Below are 26,109 nucleotides of genomic sequence, written 5' to 3'. Positions count from 1 at the left end.
TATTTTCTATCTACCTTGATGTACTGAGAGTATTTATGTAGCACCAGTGACCTGTTATTTCACTGAACTGTTATAACTAATGTAGCAATTAACTAAAACCTCAACCTATTAAGATCAGTAACTTGCTGCATTTGGAGAAAATAAGGCAGTGGCAAGAGGGTTCCCTGCTATTACTATCAGTTTTTTTAAAAATGCAGTCAGAGGAAATAGATTCTACTCTCCTCTGTTCTCAGCAGTGAGTGCTAGCGGAAACCTAATACTTCATTTCTACAGGTATTTGTTTTCTCACCTTTTCTTTTCACCCCTGAGTTATGTCATTATAAGTTCCTTTTTATAAATGCCTCCATCCAAAAATAGATGCTAGCTTGACCTGGAAAAACTTCATTCTTTCTTTAAAATGTTGTCTGTGTTTTCTTTGAGAACAATTTTTCCAGAAAATGCTTTTATGAAGACATTCTCCCAACCCCCCTCCGTTTCAGGCACACACACACACAAAGGAAATGTCTGCTTTGTTTTTATCTGTATACTATATGGTTGTAAAAGTATACTTCAGGAAGGCTATATGGGCCAAATTCTAGTGTCTTATCCTATAACTATCCTGATTTATGCTGGTTCAATAGCAAAATTTGCCCTTTTTGGTTTGTCTACACTGTGTTGTAAACCCAGGTTTGTGGGACCCAGGCTGGTGAACTCGGTGTTTCCAAGCCCATGCGTGAGTGTCCGCACTGCATTGTAAACCTGGGCTTACAATTGTTGGACCTGGGTATCCATGCCACTGTGTCCATACTGCACTGCACAGACCTTCTGACTCAGGTCTGTGGCTTGAGCTCTGTTCACATTATAAAATATCAGTGTCTGGACAAAAGTCACAGCAGGACTTGTGCTCTGACCCCAGCCCTGCCCCCAGCAAGGTCCTAATAGCTGGTTCCTGAGAACCTGCTGATCTGAGTTAGACTGATTTGTGTGGGCAGAAGCGGGTGTTGAGCTCAAACCTGAGTCAGTGTCTGGCCTTAGTGTGCAGTGGTAGCTATATCCTTTGTATCCAATCTTGTTTCCCCTTCATAAAAAGGGAAAGTATTCCACCTGGGCATGGTTATTAAATCATGGAGTATCAGGGTTAGAAGGGAACTCAGGAGATCATCTAGTCCAACTCCCTGACAGATTTTTGCCCACATCCCTAAATGGCCTCTTCAAGGATTGAACTCACAATCCTGGGTTTAGCAGGCTAACGGTCAACCCACTGAGCTATCCCTCTCCCCTAAAAGCTGAAAGCCCAAGAAACCTTTCCCCTCTGAAATACAGGCTGCTCCCAGGGCCGGTGCAAGGATATTTTGTACCCTAGGCAAAACTTCCACCTTGTGCCCCCCACCCATCCCCCCGGAGCATCACTTATTATAAACTTTCAAAAATGAATACTGCATAATGTGGCATTGTTCGTTAGAATTAATACAGATTTGTCTTGAAAATTTATTAATTTCATTATTTAGTCTACATATTTAATGAAAATAAATGAATAACTTGACAGGGTGTCGGGCTGGCTGGCTTTGGGCACAGGTGTGCGGCGGGGTTGGCTGGACATGGGGTGTGCAGCTGTATGACTTCGGGCAAGGGGTGTGGCAGGGGCTGGCTGGAGATGGGGATGTAGAGCTGTCTGGCTTCAGGCAGGGCAGGGGATGCAGAACTGGTTGGAGATGGGGTGCAGGCTTGGCTGGAGACGGGGGTGTGGGGCTGGCTGTGGGCAGGGCAGGGGGTGCAGCAGGAGTTGGCTGGAGATGGGGGTGTGGGACTGGCTGGCTTCAGGCAGGGCAGGGGGTGCAGCAGACGGGGTGTGGGGCTGTCTGGCTTTGGGCAGGGGGTGCGGCAGGGACTGACTGGAGACGGGGTGTGGGACTGGCTGGTGGCAGGGCAGGGGGTGTGGCAGGGGCCGGCTGGAGACAAGGGAGTGTGGGGCTGGCAGGCTTTGGGCAGGGGTGTGTGGCAGGGATTGGATAGAGACGGGATGTGGGGCTGGCTGTGGGCAGGGCAGGGGGTGTGGGGCTGGCTGGAGACAGGGGATGTGGGGCTGGCTGTGGGCAGGGCAGAAGGTGTGGGGCTGGCTGGAGACAGGGGATGTAGGGCTGGCTGCACGCAGGGCAGGGGGTGCAGCAGGGGCTGGCTGTGGACAGCATGGCAGGTACCAGGGTGGCAGCACTTCTGTGGGGGGGTGCCCCAGGCCTCTGTGGGAAGGGCAGAAGGGGGGCCCCCCCAAGGCCTCCTCAGGGGGGCATGGCTGGCTTAGAGGGCAGGGGGGGAACCACCCCCCAGCGCTCCCCGGTGGCGCGGCTGGGGCCGGGTCTCTGCACTTCTCCTTGCCGGTGAGGGCAGGCCCAGCCCTGCAGCAAAGCTCAGGGGAGTGGAGGTGGGGCTGAGCCGGGGCGGGGCCCTGGGGAAGAGCCAGAGCAGTGGGAGCAGCACAGCGCCCCAGCGGCCGGAGAAGGAATGACATCACTTCCTGGCCGGGCGGAGCTGATCCAAGCCGCAGCGCCACCTCACACAGTGGTGGAAGAAGGTTACATGTTTAGCCAGCGCCAGGTGAGCATCCCAGACATTTTGAGCACCGCTTTTTGGCGGCCTCAAGTCTTGGCACCCTAGGCGGCCACCTAGTTTGCCTAGTGGTTGCCCTGGCTGCTCCATACCATGATAAAGTTGAGGTTTTATCGTGGTGTCTTTAAATGCCCAAGGACAAGCTAGTCATTCTCAGTGAATCTCGTGTTGCCTCCCACCCATCCATCATTCTGTACTTGGTTCTCATTAGTACTTGGTTTCCAGCATGACGAGACATGTCATTGCAATGGCCACATCCTTCAGACAGACCTGTTGCTTAGCTAATGGAGCCCCTGAAAATCAACAGTGAACTTTGTTAAACTAAAAACAGGTTGGTTTAAAACCCAGCTCCCCTTACTGCTCTCCATCTATTGAGAATTTCCTCCATCTTCCTACTGCAGGGTCTCTGAGGAGGAAAGGGCTAAGTTTGGCCTTGTTACAGTACTTCTATGGAACGAGGAGAGCAAAGTGCCCCAAACTGTGTCCTTCACCTTCACTATGGCTTTGAAAATACAGGCCCTGATTCTGTTCCCACCCCCATTTTCTTTACACAATTGTACCTCTTTTGACCAAAGTGGAGGTATTCCTGATTTACACTGGCGTAATCAATTGCAGGATTGGGCTCAAGGGTTCTTGTCTTCATGTGCCCTTTCACAAGCCTCTGTTACTGCTCACCTTCTCCTCACTGTGAATGTTCAGGTGCTCCTGGAACATAGTTATTTTTATTACTTCTTTAGCTGTCAATACAAGACTGAGTTTGCTATTGTCAAATACATTCACATGTCTACAGATTCTGATCAAATGAAAGGAACATGCCATAACACAAATACACTATTTTAATACCCAATCAAAGCATTTCAGAAAGGCCAGGTAATCCCAGTGGGAAAATTGCAATACATCTCAATAATGTATAATCTCTTATTTTACTTCCTACTGCAGATAATAGAGAGGAATGCAGACCCTGAAAAATTGCTGTTGTCTTACCTAAGAAAGGGACGTATCCTTTTTTGTGAGGGTTTCCTTTGAATGGTATAATCCTACAATAGACTAACATTCCCTTTCTCACCACCCCCACCCCCACCCCAAGTTAAAGGGGATGTTTTGGAACTCAAGGCAGCCAGAAAGCAATATGGAAAACAGCCAAGTGATCTTGCATTTTTTCCTGGCAAAGCAATGTGCTTTGTGTTCAATATTTGAGCTAATTATACGCAGAGAAGGTTTCTTCTTAGTACATACAAGCATTTTTATAGAACTTAATGTATTCATTAGCAAAAACAATCAAAATTCTTCATTACAGCTCCGAAAACCTGTAAAAAAATCCTTTCAAGATGTTATTAATTAATAGTGATATAATAGTTAAGAAAAGAAATATGGAACTACTACAATGTGAAGCAATTCATTTAGGCCCTGATCCTGCCAAGACTATCACATAAGCTTATCTTTATGTCAATGGGACTGCTCAGAGCCAGATCCTCGGCTGAAATCATTGGAGTTCTGGCAATTTATGCAAGCTGTTTATTGGCCCCATGGTGCATAAAATGAAGCGGGTGCTTATGTCTTTGCAGATCAGAGCCTTAAACTGTAGATGGTAGAAAGAGAGTGAAATGAGACTAAAGGCTACTGAGAAATAGCTCAATAGCCTGCAGTGATGGGAGCTAATGACAGCAGATGAAAGGCACTAGGTAATCCTTTTTTATCTTTTCACTGGTATCTTCCCAATCATTTACAATTGCAATACTAATATATTTCATATACTTCTTGTTCAGCCAATCAGTAAGACAAAGAAGTTTGTTTACATTTATGGGAGATAATGCTACCTGCTTCTTATTTATGTCACCTGAAAGTGAGAACAGGTATTCGCGTTGTGCTGTTGTAGCCGACGTTGCAAGGTATTTATGTGCCTGATATGCTAAACATGCCCCTTCATGCTTCAATCACCATTCCAGAGGACATGCTTCCATGCTGAATTGAAATTGGTATTCTGTTATTGTTTAACAGCGTGATTAAAACTGCAATTAATCATGACTATATTTTTTAATCTTGAGGTTGTGATTATTATTTTTATAGTTTTTTGACAGCCCTGGGGATAAAATTGGGACTGTCCCAATATTTAGGTGTTTGTCCCGATATTTCTCTCTGCCAGCAGCACTTGTGGCTCTTCTCAACCCTCTCCAAGTTATCAACATCCTCCTTGAATTGTGGGCACCATAACCAGACACAGTATTCCAGCATCGGTTGCACCGTGCCAAATACAGAGGTGAAATAACCTCTCTACTCCTACTCAAGATTCACCTGTTCATGCATAACAGGGTCAAAATAGCCCTTTTTGCCACAGTGTTGCACTGGGAGCTCACGTTCAGCTGATTATCCATCACCACCACCAAATCTTTTTCAGTGCTTCCCAGAATAGTTCCCCATCCTGCAAGTATGGTCTACGTTCTTTGATTACACTGGTCTACAATTTTTGAGAAGTCGTCTGCTTCAGAGATAAAATGTGATATTTATTATCTATTTTGATGTGCTGAATTCAAATATGACAATTAAAACAACTGCTTGGCTACTGTTTCTAAGATATTTAAGTTTTTACATGTCTATGTATATTGTGTAGATAGAGTTTTAATCATAAATTGTAAACCTAGGTCTTTTCGTGTGTTTATGGTTGCTTTACATGATAATTCACCTGTCTTGTTTATGTAACACTTTAAAAATCAGCAAAAGGGTTATATAAATAAAATTTATTATGAAACAAAAGGCAAAAAATATTATGTACATAGTTTAGTCCTATTCAGTGTCTACTCGGCGCTTTTTGGCTTGTCTCTTGTATTCATTAAATGGAGCATCTCTTGTCACTGTCCAGCAATAGTCTGCAAGCATTGATGGGCTCCATTTGCCCTGATAGCCTGCCAGGAGATTCCACTGCTGTAGTCTGGAGCCCAACAGCTCTGCCTTACTCTTGGGTAGTTCCAAATCCCTGACAAGGTCATTCAGTTCACCTTGTGTTAGGAGGTGTGGTTCAGAGGAGGAGGATGGGAGAAAATGTGGGTCCTGTGACATTGATGGTTCAGGACCGGAAGTTTCATCCTCTTCCTCGTCTGACTCAAGTGAGAGTGATTCTGGTGCATCAGGAACCGGCAGCCCTTCTCCGTGGGGTACTGGGCGTATAGCTGATGGAATGTTTGGATAATGCACAGTCCACTTTTTCTTCTTTGACACACTTTTCCTAACTGGAGGCACCATGCAGAAGTAACAATTGCTGGTATGATCTGTTGGCTCTCTCCAAATCATTGGCACTGCAAAAGGCATAGATTTCCTTTTCCTGTTCAACCACTGGCAAAGATTTGTTGCACAAGTGTTGCAGCATATGTGTGGGGCCCACCTCTTGTCCTGATCTCCAATTTTGCAGCCAAAAGAAAGGTGATAGGCTCTCTTAACCATAGTGGTTAGACTGCGCTTTTGTGATGCAAAAGTCACTTCACCACAAACATAGCAGAAGTTATCTGCACTGTTCACACAAGTACGAGGCATCTCTGCTCACTTTGGCTAAACAGAAATGTGTCCCTTTGCAAAATCAAACACTGACAAATAAGAGAGCACGACACTGTATGATTTCTAGAGCTGATATAGGGCAATTTGTTCAGCAGAGTGATGTAAGCTTCGTTATGATTGCATCATCCATGACTTCTAGGAATAACATGATGCAATTCATATCATGTATGATGCAATATCAGCTTCAGATTGCATCATTCATTGTTTTGCCTCAAAAGCAAGTACTGTCCAAACCCAGTCATAGATTTATTCATAGATCCAGTCAAAGATGTATTTTAGTCATTTCTAGTTTAAATTGAGATCCCTTCCCTTTATAATTCACTTATCCTCCGCCATTCCCAAGTCAAGGGTCGTATATACTGACCCAATAGCATATCTTGAAAACTAGAGCCAATCAATTTTAAGCATCATTTTCGTTCTCAGTGACCCAGAATTAGTAAAGTTGGACTACATTTATTTCAGAAGCATTTTGGCTGTAGAGCAGCGTTATTGGTCACGTGCTAGTTACAAGTGGGAATACAAAAGTGGATGAGAATTAACCTGAGCCTAGAGGGATCTAGAAAGTTGACAAATGCAGATAGAAGATGCAGTCTAACATCTGAGCCAAATGAATCCAACACGCACACACAATGGAAGACAAAGTTGGTAATCAGTAAATCTGAAAGAGCTAGGAATACAAGGAGACTAGCCAATTACATAAAATTTTGCAGAGTGGTGTGGCACCAGAAGAAAGTGGTCAGTGCAATTTGAGGCTGCAGATATGGAGGCCTTGTATCAAGGAGCAAACTGGTGAGAGGCCTTGTGTACAGAGCTCTGGTGACTGCTCCTGGAATATTGGTTTCAGTGCCGAGTACCATACTGCCAGACAGATACTGACAGTTTACAAACAAAAAAAGGCAACCAAAACACATAGAGGTCTGGTGGGATTGATTTAAGAGATGTTAAAAAGAGAAAATACATATCTCTTTTCCAAGCAACAACAGGATTACCATGTGCAAGAATCTGAAGGATATTATAGAGAGGACTGATAGCGCCACTTATTATTAAGGTTGCTCAACACTTCCCATTATTATACCCAGTTTTTAGTTGCTTATAACTTTGCCAAATTTTAACCATTTGTGCTGAAATTTTCCATATCAGAAGTCTACCTCAGGCAGAACTTTATGTACAATTTCAGCCAAAATGGGCCTGTCATTTCTGAGAAAGAGTCTAGAGAAGAATACAGTGGTTTGCCCATGTTAAAAAATTCTTGCAGCCGTTTCTTTGAGACGTCCTAGTGCCCCCATGCTCTGGAGCAAGAACTTGAAATTTGAGCAGAGGATGGCCTTTGCATCAGAGATGTGTCTTTTGCCATTGTTGCAAAATTCCACTCAAATTTGGCTAATACATAAGCATTTGAAAATTTGCAGTTTGCACATGCTCTGTAGAGACGTCTTCGATTTTAGCATTTAAATTCCCCAAACATTGCATCCACACTGAGCATGTTCCAATCGGAAGCTCAGTAGAACTTTCCCTACAACTGCAGCTCTGGACTGCTGTAGGCTGCGCCAGGTCTGCATCTGGGAACTTGGATGAGAGCAGGGAACTCATCTTTCCTGTTCTGAGTGCTTGACTTTGTAATCCTAACATCTTTCTTTTATAACGTGTGTGTCTGTGTGACAATTACCAAAGGTGCTCAGGGAGGTGGTAGAAACACCATATGGCAGGAAACTCATCTAAACTAAACTGAATGCAGCCATAGACAATATGCCCTAGAGAACAGCTTTATATTGGGTGAGTGAATGAGTCTCCTATTTCTGCAATTCTCTTCTAGCTTTCAGCCATCTCTTGAACCCAAACCATAAAGTTTTGGCTAAATTTAACATAATTCTGGTGCCCGTTTGCCCATCATAGCATCACACAGTAAAAGCTATTATGTGTTGTGGCATTGCTCTCAGGCAGTGGAGAATCTAGGGTGTTACAAGGGAATTAAGGACTGGATGTCACTGGTAATTCAGATGTGATAAACTGTAGGTGGCTGTGACCAACCTGGTTGCTGTGATATTCTGCTTGTTGGAATTTACAGGATGAGTTCCAGCTTCCATTCACCTAATATCTAATCTCTGGAGCTAGCTGGTCACTGAATGAAACAGATGGAATTTTCTTGCACCTTTGCATGCTCCAGTAAAATGAGGGGAACTGGGAGGACAGGGGGAGAGAGATAGACATCATAGCAACAACACTGAGAACCAGCAACTTTTTTCCTTAACTGCTGCATTTGCAGTTCGTCTCTCAGGAACGAAATATGGTTGTGGAATAGGTGGCTGTGGAGCCTGCACTGTGATGATATCCACGTATGAACCAACTTCCAAGAAGATAATGTATCCTTAAGATAAGATTTGGGGTGGAATTTTCTCAAGTGCCTCAGTGAGTGAATTTCAGTGTGTTTTAGGCCCACTGAGGCACTTTAGAAATCATACCCTTCGAAGCTATAACTTATTGTACATAGAAAGCCATTGTTAATTGGGAGGAAAGTTATTTGAGTGTTTGTTTTGTCTTTTAATTTAGATTTATATTTTTGAGTCCTGGCAGATACTTGAAATCTTTTTTACTTTACCTTTAACATGTTTTATCTGCATGGAAAACTGATTCACCCAACCGGGCTTACAAGTGATGTGACTTTAAATCCCATTCAAGAAACATGAAATCTTCCTGCTCAAAAAACATTTATTTATTCGGAGACTGGAAACCACTATTTCCTTGACTGGGGGATCTTTATTTTATGCAATTACAGCAGCCCTTGTAGCAGCTACTGGAAAGTTGGGACTCTAGCTTGGATTGGACTAGGATTTGTTGCCCTAGATAAATCCTTAGTCAATTTTCACATAGTTCTTATTCAGCGCTCACTGATTTCAGTGATGTATGAAGTAACTAACACCGTAAGTTAGGCCATGCAGGCTTCGTAGTGCGTTGTGCGTTTTGCCTCGCCCCGTCTTTGGGAGCTCTACTCCTAGTAAAGTTGCACCCACCAGTATCAGGTCTGAGTCTGGCCATTGGGTTTTTGTAGTCTATGTTGTATTACAAGTTAATTAATAAAAACTCCTTAAAAGTGAGACTTCTGTTTCCTTGTTTAGGCCTCTATATAAAGCTTAGGGCATGTTGAAAATGTTGCTAGTGTATGTACTGAACACACACACTATTGAGGTGAAAGTGCTGAGTTATGTACAACTGCTTCTCAGAAACAATTTTCCCCAGTCATCACCATGCTGTTTAACTCCTGCAGTTCTACAGTAGACTGAGTGTAATCTCCACCTGCGCGTCATTCCTCATGGCCCTGCACCACAGAGAACTATGCTATTTCAAATGTCACAATTCTCCTTTACGTTCCCAAGGCATTATCCTGCCAACTCCTGTCTCTTACCCATATGCTCACTGCACAGCTCTGCTGTCACTACTGTGGAAGGCATTGGAAGCACAAAAACAAGAGTTCATCCAATTCAGGTGAGAACCTGCTGTAATTTGTAGGACAAGATTTGGGGATTTTTCCCTTTCCTATACTCTGGCCATATCTGCCATGAGGTTTTGGCCTTATGATCAAGTTTGGTGGTTCTTTGCAGTAGACAATTGCTCTGAGGAAACAGATTTCATATCCTGGCTCTTCCTAGTCACAGCTTAGAGATGAATTCTCAGCTGAATCGCCAAACCAAACTCTGACCTGGGGGAGGTTATCCCACCCCTAGTTTCTACTCTAACACTCAAGATACCTCAAAAGATGAGAATCGATTCTGAAAAGGCCCCCTCAGGAGAAAGAATAAACCTGGAGCTGTAAAATGATACACCAAAGCTAGCAAGGGTTGTCCGCCGTGAGCAAGTATTGCTGATTATTCTAACAAGAACAGTGCTATGTAAAGAGCCAGATTGTCACTGGCCCTTGTGTTGGCATACAGGAGAGAGCATGGGGTAAGTAAGGAGCTCTTGCTATTGTGCGGGGCTCAGGTGCAATTGCAGTCTCCAAAGCGCACAGACTGCTCCCTGCTAGTGCCATGTGGGAAACTAACCCTCCAGAAGAGGCTCAGGAAAGGCAGAGGGCAACATCCTGCTCCTTTCTGTGCACCAGCTGGCACATGGGGCCAGCGGCAAGCTCCTACAGAGTCCCTATAAGACCTTGGAAGATAAAGATTAGATTAGACAATGGATCAAGCACACTCACTATATTTTGGGGACCTCTCCTGGGTTAGTGAAGCTTCACCTCCCCCAACTCAGACTTGTACTTTTAAGGTACAATCTGACCCCAGTAAGTTTTAAAACCTTTTTAAAATCATGTTTCTCTTTCATGCATAATCTTGTTTCCTTAGTGCCTAAATTATGAGAAAGTTCCCTAGGTGCTCCTCACTTCTTCCAAAGCCCTAATTTGTTAGCTATTCTGTGCTCTGTCCTTCATGCTTGTAGAAATTTATGCAAGGCTATCACTGTGCTGACAGGTCTTGTCCCTCATTCTGCTCTCACTTACACCTGGGAACCCCATTGATACTGATGGGGTTGTCCGGGTATAACTGAGAGTCTATAATGGCCCTTTGTTTTTCAGTAAGATGACTATACTCAGTCTCTTACATTTTAGTGGTAATGCTGTAACATTCTAAATGTTGCAGCTCCTAACTTTAACACTGTAAGCAAGATGCATCTGTAAGGCAAATCAGTGAAGCTATATTTTGAAGCAGGGGCTGTTGTTCTGTTCTGTTCCAGGAAAGGCTGGCCAAGTGCCATGGCTCTCAATGTGGCTTCTGCACCCCTGGAATGGTGATGTCCATGTATGCTTTGCTGAGAAACCACCCTGAGCCCTCCATGGAGCAGATAACTGCAGCTCTGGATGGTAGGTTTACTTTTACAAGTAGTAAACTTAAGGAGGTCAAATAAGTCAAGTGTGGGTGTTTTTTACATGCCACATAAGATGCAAGATGTGATTTGACTGAAAGACCAAAGGATAATATTTCAGAATCACATAAAGTCTGTTGGATTCCTAGATACTATATTTGATTATATCTCACTATATCAATTTCCTGCCATGGCAGAGGGCTCAGGCATGGTGCACCTTGGTCCCTCCTGTTCTCTACCTGTGGCACACAAAGTTTATCACCTGAGGGCTGTAATACTTTTCTAATCCAATTTAATGGGTTCTGCACAGAGCTAACGAGAGGGAGGGGGCTGTGATATGCAGGAAGTCAGACTAGATGATCTGGTGATCCCTTCTGGCCTTAAACTCTATGACTTTAGATGGGATTTTCAAAAGCACTTATTAACCTAACTCTGCTCCCAATTAAATCAATGCTGAGCACTTTGGAAAACCCTATCCTCATTGGACGGACTTCTCTTGCACCAGTTTTACACCAATGTAACAGTGCTGAGTGACTCCTGAATGATTTGGGTGGAGTGGAGAATCAGGTCCTTTGCTTGCAGTGTGAATGGGCTGCCTGCCAACAAAATGAAATCCCTGAGTTCTCCCAGGTACAGATTTCTATAGGCACTTATCACTCAGGAAAATAGCTAACACTGGCGTGGCTGGGTTTAGCCTATTAAAATACTGAGTTTATTTCCTCATTGAGAAAACCTTTGCACCATAAATTACACTCATAATTCAAACACCCTTTTTAGTCCCAAATCTCTACCAACTTCCTGCCCCCCAGAAACATCTACCCAAGCAGAGTTGTGACCTTGTAAAGAGAGAAGAGTCCAGAAGCTTCATGAAGTGCCCATGTGACTTCTCTATTGCTATTGATTTCACATGGAGGGCGCTCAAATAGTACAATGATGGATGTCAGGATAAAGCCCTAAAATAGAGAGTTTGGATTTCATTGAAGAAAATCCAGATCCATTAATAGTAGCAGTAGTATATCTTCTTGGATGATTTACATCATTTCTATAATGACATAATTCACAGAAAATGATAAATAAATCATTATTATTAGAGATAGGCCTGATCCACAGTTCTTGAATTTGGCTCCCAGTCATAACATTCCCCCTGTTCAGGAGTGTTTGACTCTTCTGTGGTTCTGGTTCAGTCCTTTGGAGAATCAAGAGCCAGGTCTGGTTTTGGATCCAAATTTCCCCAAGTGTAGGTGTCTTCAGATGTGAGGGTTTGCTTCATGGCCATTTTTAATTGTACTAATATTAAGAATTATTCTTGTATTGTTCTTTATGATTAATTATTTTATTGTTCCTTTCAGGTAATTTGTGCCGTTGCACTGGATACAGACCTATAATAGACACCTACAAGTCTTTCAGTGGGGTAGGTAGAAAGACAAACAGATCACCATTTTCAAAAGTATCCACTAATTTTGAGTGCTCAATTTCTGGAAGCCTGAATAAGATCAGATGCTCAGTTTCTGGAAGCCTGACTAAGATCAGATTTTCAGAATTGCTCTGCTCCCATTTAAGCACAAAAAGAATTTGGTGCTCAGTTCTTTTGGAAATCTAGCCATAAGAGTCACAAAGCAGCTGAGTGCCCTCCACTTTGGAAAACCTGGCCCTTATTTAAGTACCTAAATGGAAGCTGGTATTATTTGAAAATCTGGATCCAATTGGCTGTGCTGAATCCTTGAAAATCTGGCTCTCTGCTCTTTTGAAAATGTGGCCCCTTGGGAGTCTCTTTTTAAGCACTTGTAGCTCTCACTGACTTGAGTTTTAGATGCTCAGGACCCCAGAAAATCAGGCCTCAAGGCATCCAAAATATATGGCCTGAAGACGTAGGTGGTTGTGATGGTTATGATCTGTTTTGGCAGTCTCTACTACCCTCATAAATAAGGTCATGATCATGCCAAGTCTTAAGTATGTTTCACTTTAAATTATGTACTCAAATCTAGAGAGAATCATGGCCCAAATTGTTTACACGTTGCCTTGCCAACAAACTAGTGTCTCTCAGCCCCAGTCTTGCATGATCACAGAAAATCTTGTTTCTCTCACCAATAGAAGTTGGTCCAATAAAAGATATTCCCTCTCCCACCTTGTCTCAGAAAAACTGACTGATTGTTGAAACTATGATGATTATTCAGTGCAAGGGTAGACCATTAGGATAGAGCCAGTCTGCATGTGCTGTTTGTGTTCTATCATAGCTACTGAAAAATATCATTATACAGGCTTGCTGTTGAGTCAATGTCTTACATTTATTCTCAGCTGGTTGAAACATGCAGTGTTTCTCATCTGTTAAGAGAAGCCAGAGATGACCAGGCCAGCAATGATGACATAGAGTATTATATCTGAGTTACAAGGAGAACAATAAAGGGGAAATCAACTGAATATATTTTGAGTTTCTTCCCTGCCACAAGTGACTTTGTGCATCTGTGTTTCACAGATCCTCCACATAGTCACAGCTCCACAGATCATATCTCCACCCTATCCTGGGCCCATCCCTCCTTGAAAACTCAGCTGTACATTGGTATACATGGTGGTACGGAAAACACTGCATGGCCTGTTCCTGGCTGGGAGATCATACCCAAGCCAAAGAGCTGTGCCCCTTCCACTACCTTCAAGGGTGTTCATGGGTCCAATTAGAGCTTTAAAACACAAATAAAAAGGATAAACTAGGAGTCTGTCCAACTTTCTCACAGCCGGAAAATTTCAGTCACTTCCACACAGTCCTTCTCCAATGCATCCAGTAGTCCTTTGCACCAGCCAGGGGTGGCTCTAGGCATTTTGCCTCCCCAAGCAGGGTGGCATGCCGCGCAGGGCGCTCTGCCGGTCGGGCGGCAGGCATCTCCGGTGGACCTCCCGCAGGCATGCCTGCGGAGGGTCCGTTGGTCCCGCGGGGCCCTCCACAGGCACGCCTGCGGGAGGTCCACCGGAGCCGCGGGACCAGCAGACCCTCCACAGGCACACCTGCGAGAGGTCCACCGGAGCCGCCTGCTGCCCTACCGGCGACCGGCAGGGCGCCCCCCACGGCATGCGGCCCCAAGCACGCGCTTGGCGTGCTGGGGCCTGGAGCCGCCCCTGGCACCAGCTTCTGCTCTGCTTCAGGAGTCTGGTCCCACACTGAAGTCTGCTGGAGTTTTTCCAATGACTTCAAGGGGAGCTGGATTTGACCCCAAAAGAGGAACTACCTCCTGCAGTGCTTCAAAGGGGACACAGCAAGAATAGTCACCTTGGCTCATGGGTAGTTCCTGAACCAGTTTCAAGTGACTGGACAAATCTCAGACTCATAGACTTTAAGGTCAGAAAGGACCATTATGATCATCTAGTCTGACCTCCTGCACAATGCAGGCCACAGAATCTCACCCACCCACTCCTGTAACAGACTCCTAACCTATGTCTGAGTGCTTCAGTGCAGGTAGAATATATATACACACAAATACCTATTTTAAAAGAAATCACATTTCAGTGAAGTTGTATCTAGAGTATTACAGAATGGGGTATTATTTCTTTAGGAAACAGCATGTTGTCAACTGAGAGGAACAGGGCAATGTTGCCTGGACAAAGAAGATGTGTGCTCATCTTCTGACAAGGAAAATCAGGTGTGTTATGGTCATTTTTAAATTACTTTCTGTTTCATAGTAAACTTAGTAGTGAATGAACATCTTTGAGCTTTTGTGGCTGTGTAAACAGGTTGGGACTCACCACCCATGGTGCCTCCTGCTGGTGATTTTGGGAATTAGCTCGATTCCAGTGGAGCACCCCCTCCTGGTGGTGTCCCATCCATTGTTCTGCCCTCTGCTCTCCGCTGCTGTCGCTGGACCCGCGTTGCTCCCTGCTCGGCGGCGTCCTCTTTGAGCAGTGTCCCTTAGTCCATCTGGACCCCCTTCCGGGGATCAGTGATCAGCAGTCCTCCACTCCAGCCATCATGTGCAACCACACACCCCAATGTCTAATCCCTCTTGTCAGGGATCGGGCATAGTCTATAATGGCCGCTCCCTATGGCCAATGGCTGGATGTACTGCAAGGAGGAAAGGGGGGACCCAGGCCCACCCTCTACTCTGGGTCCCGGCCCAGGGACCCTCTGGCATCAGCCTCACTGTCCTCTTTCTTTCCCCTCCTCTGTCTGTTCCCCTAGGCCACTTCCCCTACGGCCCCTTGCACCCACTAGGCCCTTCCCTTCAGGGCCTGCAGCCTGGTGGCTATGGGCTACAGCCTTCTAGCCTCCCTGAGCCTGTCCATCACTGTGCTGTCTGCAGTGCTAGTCTCCCCCTTGGAGACTGACCTTCCCCTGTCAAAGGCATGGGACAGACTGACTGCTCTCTTCCTGAGCAGCCTTTATATATGGGTGAGCCTGGCCCTGATTGGCTCCCTCCAATCTGGGCCCTGATTGGCTCCCCATAATTCCTTTTCTAATTGGATCCCGGGCTGCGCAGGAGCCCTGGCCTGCCACAGCCCATTCTTACAGGGAGTGGGGCAGTCCGCCCCACTACAGGCTGGTGCCACATTTTCATCTGGTGGTATCTATAATGAATTGATGGGTAAAGAGTTCTGTTCACTCTGTCTGCCTGTCTTAGGTATTTCTAAGGCATCTGTGACCGAACATACTGTATGCCTACACTGCAATTGGGAACCATGATTACAATTACAGCATGTGTAGACAAGGCCAGAATAATTCTGATCTAAGATTAAAGCTAGCTCCAGTATGTATACGTTGGCTGCAATCATTGCTGTGCAGCTATGCCCATAGTTATCTTCCAACCAGAGAATTTGAAAGGGCTTCTCTCCACCTCCCCATGATTTAGGGTGTTTTGTTGTATATGGAAGAAAATTTCTGTTTGGGGAAGTCTTCATCAAAGAGGTGAGTTTTAGCTTTTGAGCTGAGCATGCACAAAGTAGGGCTGCATTGGCATCCCTTTGGTAAGGAACTACACAGCCGAGGACAGGAGAGCTGGAACAATTCTATAGTGGGGGTGCTTAGAGCCATTGAACCGAACTGTAAACCCTGTATATAATGGAAACCACTTCAAGACAGAGAGTGCTGCAGCACCCCCAGCACCCTCGTTCCAGCACCTGTGGCCAAGGACAATACTTTGCCCCTTACACATGAGATTCTACAGCTGTGGATCAAAGTGATTCCTGTGTCATGTGTATTTCAGTTCAATTTATGAACCAATTTGTAACTCTCACTTGTCCTATGTATATGTTTATATGATTGTAACCTTTTCAGGGTAGGAACTGTCTCATTTTTGTGTCTTGAACAGTGGCTAGTTCATTGGCATTGCTTAATAAATAATGAGAAATGTTATTTAAAGATTGTTTGATTCTTGCTTTGACTAAAAAAGGTATTGTATAAAACCAAAACCCTGGCTCAGTCTCTTAGTATTTATTCTGGCAAAACTGCCATTGATATCAGTGGGCGATTTCTCTGAGTAAAAACTGCAGGATCTGGCATCTGTTATCTGTGTTACACCTCACAGTGTAGATGACTGTATTAGGGTATGTCTACACTACAGTATTATTCTGATTTTACATAAACCTGTTTTGTAAAACAGATTGTATAAGGTCGAGTGCACGTGGCCACACAGAGCACAATAATTCGGTGGTGTGCGTCCATGTACTGAGGCTAGCGTCGATTTCTGGAGCGTTGCACTGTGGGTAGCTATCCTGTAGCTATCCCATAGTTCCCACAGTCGCCCCCGCCCATTGGAATTCTGGGTTGAGATCCCAATGCAAAAACAGTGTCGCGGGTGATTCTGGGTAAATGTTGTCACTCATTCCTTCCTCGTGAAAGCAACGGCAGACAATCATTTCGCGTCCTTTTTCCCTGGATTGCACTGGCAGAGGCCATAGCATGGCAACCATGGAGCCCATTTTGCCTTTTGTCACTGTCACCATATGTGTACTGGATGCCGCTGACAGAGGCAGTACTGCAGCGCTACACAGCAGCATTCATTTGCCTTTGCAAGGTAGCAGAGATAGTTACCAGTTGTTCTATACTGTCTGCTGTGCTATTGTAAATTGGTGATGAGATGACGGTTATCAGTCGCTCTGTACCGTCTGCTGCTGTCATGGGTGCTCCTGGCTGACCTTCGCTGAGGTTGGCTGGGGGCGCAAAGATGAAAATGGGAATGACCCCCTGGGTCATTCCCTCCTTTATATTGTATCTAAAAATAGAGTCAGTCCTGTCTAGAATATGGGGCAAGTGTACTAGAGAACCAGTGTATCAGAGAACCAGAGAGCACAGCTGCTCCGTGTCAGATCCCACAGAAATGATGAGCTGCATGCTATTCTAGGGGGTGCCCCTGCAACAACCCCACCCATTGCTTCCCTCCTCCCCCAACCCTTCTGGGCTACCATTGCAGGGTCCCCCCATTTGTGTGATGAAGTAATAAAGAATGCAGGAATAAGAAACACTGACTTTTTAGTGAGATAAAATGAGGGGGAGGCAGCCTCCAGCTGCTATGATAGTCCAGGCAGGATATTAAATGGTGGCCGGGGAGAGGAGCCCAGCATCCCGCTGCTATGATAGTCCAGGCAGTACAGAATCTTTTCTTTAGACATGAAACGGGGGGCTGATGGAGTTCAGCCCCCAGTTGCTATGATGAGGATGGTTACCAGCCATTCTGTACCATCTGCCAGGAATAACCGGGAGTCATTCCTATTTTTACCCAGGTGCCCCCAGCCAACCTCACCTGAGGCCAGCCAGGAGCATTCACGGGCTGATGACGAGGACAGCTACCAGTCCTACTGCACTGTACTGTCTGCCACTGGGGAAGAGAGGGGAGAGGATGCTTCTGTTCAGTGCCCCAGCACCGTGTCTACCAGCAGCATGCAGTAGACATACAGTGACATTGAAAAAAGTCAAGAAACGATTTTTTTCCCTTCTCTTTCACACGCGGGGGAGGGGACATAAATTGATGAGATATACCCTGAACCACCCTGGACAATGTGTTTGACCCTACAAGCATTGGGAGCTCAGCCAAGAATGCAAATGCTTTTAGAAGACTGCGGGGACTGTGGGATAGCTGGAGTCCTCAGTCCCCCCTACCTTCCTCCATGAGCCGTCCATTTGATTCTTTGGCTTTCCGTTACGCTTGTCACACAGCACTGTACTGTGGACTCTGTATCATAGCCTGGAGATTTTTTTCAAATGCTTTGGCATTTCATCTTCTGTAACAGAGCTCTTATAGAACAGATTTGTCTCCCCATACTGCGATCAGATCCAGTATCTCCCGTACAGCCCATGCTGGAGCTCTTTTTGGATTTGGGACTGCATCGCCACCTGTGCTGATCAGAGCTCCACGCTGGGCAAACAGGAAATGAAATTCAAAAATTCACGGGGCTTTTCCTGTCTACCTGGCCACTGTGTCCGAGTTCAGATTGCTTTCCAGAGCGGTCACAGAAGTGCACTGTGGGATACCGCCCGGAGGCCAATTCCCGTTGATTTGCGGCCACACTAACCCTAATCCGATATGGTAATACCGATTTCAGTGCTACTCCTCTCGTCGGGGAGGAGTATAGAAACTTGTTTAAAGAGCCCTTTATATCGATATAAAGGGCCTTATTGTGTGGATGAGTGCAGCGTTAAATCGGTTCAACACTGCTAAAATCGGTATAAACGTGTAGTGTAGACCAGGCCTGTATGTAGTTTCACATTTAATTTGAACTTGTGGCAACTGGAGTACCTGAAGTGCTTGCTCATGTCCATTCCATAGTAGGTGTGTGTGCTCACCTTGACATCCCGATCCCCTCCAGTGCTCAACACTTCAGGAGAAAAGACCCCACAGGTCCAGGGGGACCCAGGGGACCAGCCTGCTGGACCACCAATGGTACCAGCATCATCCTCATCATCGCCCGAGGAGGCTATCACAGAGCCCCCTCCCATAGTTCCTCAGGATGACGCTAAGGCGCACCAGGAGCTATTGAAGGGGGTCGCATCTAACCTGAGACTTCAGTCTGAGGAATTAGAGGAGCCTTTGGACTCCCTGTTTGATGTCCTCTGCTCCTCGGCCCCTGCCAGGGTGGCCTTACCCCTTCATGAGGGGGTGTCAAAAATTACCACTGCCCTGTGGCAGACTCCCTCCTCCAAAAAGGAGGCTCCCATCTCCAAAAGGGCTGAGCGCAAGTACTTTGTGCCAACCAAGGGACATCAATACTTATATTCCCACCCAGCCCCCAGTTCCCTGGTGGTCAAGGCAGTTAACCACAGGAAGAGGCCAGGACAACCTGGGCCTACCCCCAGAAATAAAGACTCAATGAGGCTGGATCTTTTTGGATGCAAAGTTTATTCATCTTCCAGTCTGCAACTGAATGTGGCCAATCACCAGGCCCTCCTTGGCTGCTATCATTTCAGCATGTGGCAGGCCATGGCCAAGTTCGAGACTTTGCTTCCTGAAGGGTCTAGGAAGGAATTCTGGCCGATCCTCAAGGAGAGCACGGCTGCATCCAGAGCAGCCCTCCAGGCAGCTTCAGACGTGGCAGACTCTGCTGCCCGCGCCATGGCCTCTGCCATCTCCATGCGATGGGCGTCCTGGCTGCTCCTCTCGGGCTTGTCCCCAGAGGCTTAGAAGTCAATGCAGGACCTTCCCTTTGACGGCCAGGCACTAACTGCAGAGCAGACAGACAGCAAGCTGCATGGGTTAAAGGACTCCTGTACTGCTCTGAAAACTCTGGGGCTTTACATCCCAGGTCCGGCACGTAAGCAATTCAAACCACAACAACCTCAAGGACAAGGGAGCCAGCCTCAGCAGGACCCACCTGTAACAGTGCAAGACTCACCGCCGCGGCACCTCATGCTGGTTGTCCTGGGAATTAGCTCTCCAGCCTTTGAAGCGCCCTCTGCTAGCCGATGTCCTGCTTGCCGCTGCCCACCATGTCTCTCCTGGACCCTGGTGCCCCTTTCTTTTGGGGACTGCCCCCTGGCATTACCCCCACAGTTTCTGGGTCTCCCCGCCCAGGGGAACCCCCACACTCTATCCTCATCTCGCCTCAGACTGTGGCTACTACCAGTCTTGATCTAGCCCCCGTTCACTGGGGCAGACTGCAGTGTAAATGCCACTCATCACCGGAAGGGGGGTTTGGACCTGCTGCCTCGGCCTACCCTTGGGCTGCCCTCTGCAATCCCAGTACCCTTTCTGGCCTTTAGCAAGGCCTGCAGCCTGGGGGGTTTCCAGGCTGGAGCTCTCCCAGCTCCTCTAGCCTTCCCCCTGCCCTGCTCCACTTTAGGTATCCGTCTCAGCTCCCGGGAAGCCAGGCCCTTTTCCCTCAAGAGCTAGAGGGAGAGTCCTCTCAGCTCCTGGCGTCACTGGCTTTTAGAGGGCCAGCTGCAGTCTGACTTGGGCATGGGCCAGCGGCAACTGCTTCCCCAGTCAGTGAGCCTTGAGCTCACAACCCTCTCCCAGGGCTGGCTTCAAGCCCTTTCAGGGCAGGAGTGGGTGACCACCCTGCTACACCACCTCACAAGAAAGCCAGGGGCTACAAGTGCCGCCCGAGTCACCCTCCCACACCCTCTGCTCAGTCAGGCTTCACCCGAAACAAGCAGGGTGCCAAGCGATCATTTTGAGGGTACGCTCAAGGGCGACCAATCAGACTATTCACTGAATCCATCTTCCCCTTCTTTTTCCAGCTGCCTTTGCTTTTTCCTCCCTGCATGGACCACTGTAATCTTGGACTGCTGAGTCCTGAACATGGTGGTGCAGAGTTATACCCTCCAGTTTCTTGTTACCCATGCCCCCCAAACTCTCTTCCCTCTCCCTCTTCAGGGACTCTTTTCACGAGAGTCTCCTCGTGCAGGAGGTTCAAGGGTTACTGCAGCTGGTTTCAGTGGAGGAGGCTCCTCCCAAGTACACGAACAAAGGATTTTATTCCCGATACTTTTTAATCCCAAAGGCAAGGGTGGTCTAACTGCCCATTCTGGACCTGCGAGACCTGAACCGCTTCCTAGCGAAGCTAAAGTTCTGCATCGTCTCCCTGGCCTCTATCATCCCCTCCCTGGATCCGGAAGACTGGCGCTGCCCTTGACTTGAAGGACGCATACTTCCACATAGCGATCTTTCTGGACACAGATGCTTCCTCCGGTTTACAGTGGGGCCCCACCACTATCAGTCTGTGGTCCTCCTGTTTGGCCTGGCAACAGCATTGAGGGTGTATATTGGTGGTAGCTGCTTACCTCAGGCATACCCGTATCTCGACGACTGGCTAGCCAAGGGCAACTCCAGGTCTTAGGTCCAAGAGGATGTTGCGGTGCTGCAAGCCATGTGCTGCTCCCTGATCCTACTGGTAAATGACAAAAAGTCTACGTGAGTTCCGGTGCAGAGGATAGAGTGCATTGGAGCGGTGCTCGACTCGACATGCGCCAGAGTGTTCCCACCATTAGAAAGGTTCCAGACATAGACGGACCTCATTGCACAGGTCTCCACATTCCCCCATGGCTAGGGTCTGCCTATACCTGTTGGGCCACATGGCAGCGTGCATGTACATTGTCCAACATGTCTTGCTCCGGATGTAACCCTGCAGCAATAGCTGTTGATGGTCTATTCCCAATCCAGGGATCACCTGGAGACAGGGCCGGCTTCAGGCACCAGCGCGCCAAGCGCGTGCTTGGGGCAGCATGCAGCGGCTGGTGCTCCTTCAGTTGCTGGGAGGGTGGCAGGCAGCTCCAGTGGACCTCCCGCAGGCGTGCCTGCAGAGGGTCCACTGCTCCCGCGGCTCCGGTGGCGCATCTGCAGGCACGGCTGCGGGAGGTCCACCGGAGCCGCGGGACTGGCTAGTGGCAGAGCACCCCCCGCGGCGTGCCGCAGTGCTTGGGGCAGCAAAATGGCTAGAGCTGGCCCTGCCTGGAAAAGATCGTTACCATCCCCCCGACAATACTTACCTCGCTGTGATGGTGGACTGATCACAGAACAGTCCTAGTGGGGGTTTCATTTGGCACCCCCCTCGCTCCATCAAGTTAGTATCAGGTACCTTGGATCTTGGCTGGAGTGCGTACCTTGGTGACCTCTAGACCCAGGTATCTGGTCCCTGGAGGAGATGACTTTACACATAAACGTCAAAGAGCTCAGAGCAGTCCACTTGGCATGTAGAGTCTTCTTACCTCACCTGTTGGACAACACGGCCTTGATGTTCTACATCAACAGGCAAGGGGAAGCACGTTCGTCGACTCTCTGTCAAGAGGAACTCCGTCTCTGGGCCTTCTGCATCAGCCACAAAATCCATCTGGAAGCTTGTCACCTCCCTGGCATCAAGAACACGCTAGCAGATCATCTCAGTAGAGACTTCTCTCATCACTCCACCCAGAGGTAGCCTGCGTGATCTTCCAGAGGCCAAGTGGACCTGTTTGCCACAAGGCAAAACAGGAAATACCACCGGTTTCATTCTTGGCAAGGTCTGGGCAAAAACTCTCTCTCTGATGCTTTCCTCCTGTTGTGGTCAGAGAGCATTCCCTCCAGTTCCTCTCATCAGCAGGGTCCTAGCAAAGATCAAGAGAGACACGGCACAGGTTATCATGATCACCCTGATGTGGCCCCGCCAGCACTGGTTCAGCATGCTGATGGACTTAGCAGCAGCCCCTCCTTGGTCCCTGCCCATCCGACTGGACCTGCTGTCACAGGACCACGGTCAGCTCCTGCACTGCAACCTCACATCCCTACTCTTCTTGCCATGGATGCTGCGTGGCTGAACCGAAGGAGCGGACCTTCTTGGATGATGTCCAACAGGTCCTCCTGGAGAGTAGAAAGTCTTCAACCAGACTGACTTACCTAGCCAAGTGGACAGGATTTTCCGACTGGGTGTCCACGGGTGGCATCTCCCCCTTGAGCTCTTCCATAACTACCTGCTTCATCTGAGGAACCAGGGCCTGGCACACTCTTCCATTAGAGTGCATCTCACAGCCATCTCCACTTTTCACCCACCAATCCAGGGCCGACGGTGTTTTCTCATGACATAACGATCAGATTCTTGAGAGGCCTCGACAGACTCTTCCTGCAGGTACAGACTTCTGTTCCGCAGTGGGATCTCAACTTGGTCCTCTCTAGGCTCATGGGCCTGCCCTTTGAGCCACTGAGCTCCTGCTCCCTTTCCACTTGTCATGGAAGGTCACTTTCTTGGTGGTGGTGACATCAGCAAGGTGAGTTTCTGAGGTTAAAGCCTTGACCTCAGAACCACTATACACAGTCTTCTACAAAGACAAGGTTCAGCTGAGGCCCCACCTGGCCTTCCTGCCGTAGGTGGTATCTACCTTCCATATGAACTGGGACATCTTCCTCCCAGTGTTCTGTCCCAAACTGTATAAGACCAGTGGAGAGAGAGAGGCATCTTCATGCGCTGGACATCCAAAGGGCCTTGGCTTTTTACCTAGAGCGTACCAAGCCTTTCTGTAATCAACTCAGCTTTTCATCGCCACAGCTGATAGGATGAAGGGCCTTCTGGTGTCCTCACAGAGGATTTCCAACTGGATCACCTCTTGCATATGGACCTGTTATGATCTGGCATGGGTCCCACTGCCACTGATTGTCAGAGCCCACTCAACTAAAGCTCAGGCATCCGGGCAGCCTTCCTGGCACACATCCCTATTCAGAACATCTGTGGAGCCACAACATGGGCCTCTGTCCACACGTTCATGGTGCATTATGCCATCACCGAGCAGGCCAGAGATGGAGCTGGATTCGGCAGAGCTGTATTGCAATCTACATGTCCATGAACTCCTACCTGCCTCCAGGGGTACTGCTTGGGTGTCACCTAATATGGAATGGACATGAGCAAGTACTCAAAGAAGAAAAGACAGTTACCTTTTCCATAACTCGTGTTCTTCGAGATGTGTTGCTCGTGTTCATTCCACAACCCACCCTCCTTCCCCACTGTCAGAGTTTCCGGCAAGAAGGAACTGCGGATGAGGGGAGCTGGCGGTGCCCCTTATACCACACCATGCGGGTGCTGCTCCAGAGGGCGACAGAGCCACTCAGCACGGATACTGCTAAGGGAAAAACTTACAGCACCAGTGCATGTGCACACACCTAGTATGGACATGAGCAACACATCTCGAAGAACACCAGTTATGGAAAGGGTAACGGTCTTATCCTCAGTGATGCAGCAAAAGGAAAGGGGAATCTTTAGGTTTTACACTGAGTAAATTCAAGGCTGTGGTGGTTCTGTGCATTGTTACAGCCCCTTTAAGATCTGGACAGTGGCAGTCAGGGTTGAACCTGGGAGCGCCAGGGGGCTGGTTGCTTATAACCAGGACCCATTCATTCTCTTCTACCATTGAAGATACTGGAATTTCCATCATTATGTGGTTTTAATGAGACTTTAATTCAAGAATAATGTCTGGAGAGGCAAAGAAAAGCAACCAGTGCTGGGGATGCAGTGCATCTGGAGCTTCACCCCATTGTAAGCTCCTTCCCAAAAGCTCACAGGATCATATTCTCTAGAGGATTGTAGCTCCGAAGCACAATGCTTTTCAGAGAAGGGATAACCCAAAGTGAGTAAAATAGAGCTGATTTTTATGGTGTCCTCTTCTAATTCAGCCCTGCTGAACTTGGCACAAGCACCGAGTGGCTCCATTCAGAGGAGAAAAATTGCCCCAGGAAGTTAAGAACCTGTTCAGTGTGAACCAAATAAGAGAGTGATGCAAACAATGAGGGGGGAACACTGAACCTGCCCAACCCAGCTCTATTCAGACCTGTCAAACCCAACCCAGCCTTACAGATTTCAACAGGAACACTGCATTGTGAGTACTGTGTTGTGAATGCAAAGGTCATGATATTGAGCCATGCTGCCTGCGAGGAACATAACCCTGCTGTGCAAGTAATGACGACACCTCGCTTTTTTCAACAGCAGAGCTCAAAGTGCATCAAAACTCTAGTTTATTTAGCCTCACAGTGCACCTGTGGGCAAAAAGTGCTAATATTCCCATTTTTGCTGATAGGGAACTGAGTCACAGACAGGCTAAGTGACTTGGCAAAGTCACACAGGGAGTCTGTAGTAGAGTAAGGAATTGAACCCTCATTGACCATATCCCAAACTAGTACCTAAACTACTGCAACATCCTAAGTAGTTTAGGTTTGTAGAAAGCAAAATCTGGCTGTGTTGGCCTACCCTGGACATATAACCACTCTAGCAAATCCAGATCTTCCACAAGACCAAATTTCAGAGCCAGTGCAGCAGTACCTGCTTTTGACCTATAATTGAGATGGATACAGACTCGTAGATTTAAGGTCAATGTTGCAATGGAACTTTTTCCAGAAATTACAATTTTTTCTTCTCTAAAAACACAAGATGTCCAATAAATCTTGTCTCACCCAAAGGATTGCTGTTTTGGTTATTGTCATCTTGGATTTACCCATCAATCTATTTGACAGACATAGATTGGGAGATTATATTAATTCTGCTGTGTCTGCATTTTTCCAGTGAGTCTCATACACCCACTACACTAGGCTCTGATGGCCTCCAGGGCACACTACAAGGGCTAGTTGTTGACTTGAGAATGCCCCTTTCAGAGATTGGGGCAGGTGCCAAAGGTGGGTTTAGGAGCTGATGGCTGAGAGAAGCCTTTCTGGCATTGGGTCAATTTGTAAATAGTTTTGTTTCATTGTTTATTTATGATAATAGACTTATTTTTAGGAAATTCACTAAAGAATGTGCTTGAATTATTCAATGTACTGATACCTGTAGCAGTTAAAACTAAATGACATGTAGCCAAAGAGTCTCTGCTCTTTCCAGAAAAGTGCAACATACTCTTGATGCACACATTCTGGCTTTTTTCTTCTTCAAGTAAATATTCAAATGAAACTTTGTTTCCTTTCAGATGCATTCTGGTCTCTGCAATCCTGAAGAATTCCAGCCTGTAGACCCAACCCAGGAGTTTATCTTTCCTCCTGAACTAATGGTAGGAAGTGTTATTCTTTCCTGATTTGTCTCCGTTTACATGCAAATGTTGTGAATGATCCAGCATTTGGGTTTACAACATGATAGAAGTCTGAAATGGAAAAGATTGTTGGACTAAATTCATCCTGAGTGGAAGGTGACTGAGTTACACCAAGGATAGAGTGTTATCCAATCCACTTCCCTCCCAGTGCAGGAATGTACCTTAGGGTATGTCTGCAC

The 26,109-nt window shown here is 47.0% G+C and overlaps 1 protein-coding gene across 1 annotated transcript in view; it reads left to right on the top strand.

The window, feature by feature from the left end:
- Nucleotides 1–26,109, top strand: part of AOX1 (aldehyde oxidase 1) — a 198,677-nt gene that overhangs the window by 88,968 nt on the left and 83,600 nt on the right. Inside the window, exons 33-39 of the mRNA XM_050916607.1 lie at nucleotides 3,523–3,580; nucleotides 8,393–8,489; nucleotides 9,501–9,609; nucleotides 10,852–10,978; nucleotides 12,330–12,391; nucleotides 14,523–14,609; nucleotides 25,811–25,891. Of these exons, the coding sequence (XP_050772564.1) occupies nucleotides 3,523–3,580; nucleotides 8,393–8,489; nucleotides 9,501–9,609; nucleotides 10,852–10,978; nucleotides 12,330–12,391; nucleotides 14,523–14,609; nucleotides 25,811–25,891 (621 nt within the window). The remainder of the gene's footprint in view (nucleotides 1–3,522; nucleotides 3,581–8,392; nucleotides 8,490–9,500; nucleotides 9,610–10,851; nucleotides 10,979–12,329; nucleotides 12,392–14,522; nucleotides 14,610–25,810; nucleotides 25,892–26,109) is intronic.

Source organism: Gopherus flavomarginatus, chromosome 10 (genome assembly GCF_025201925.1).
Source record: "Gopherus flavomarginatus isolate rGopFla2 chromosome 10, rGopFla2.mat.asm, whole genome shotgun sequence".
Taxonomy (NCBI): Eukaryota; Metazoa; Chordata; order Testudines; family Testudinidae; genus Gopherus; species Gopherus flavomarginatus.
The sequence above is the reverse complement of the archived record's forward strand: the minus strand, read 5'-3'. Positions and strand labels throughout refer to the sequence as shown.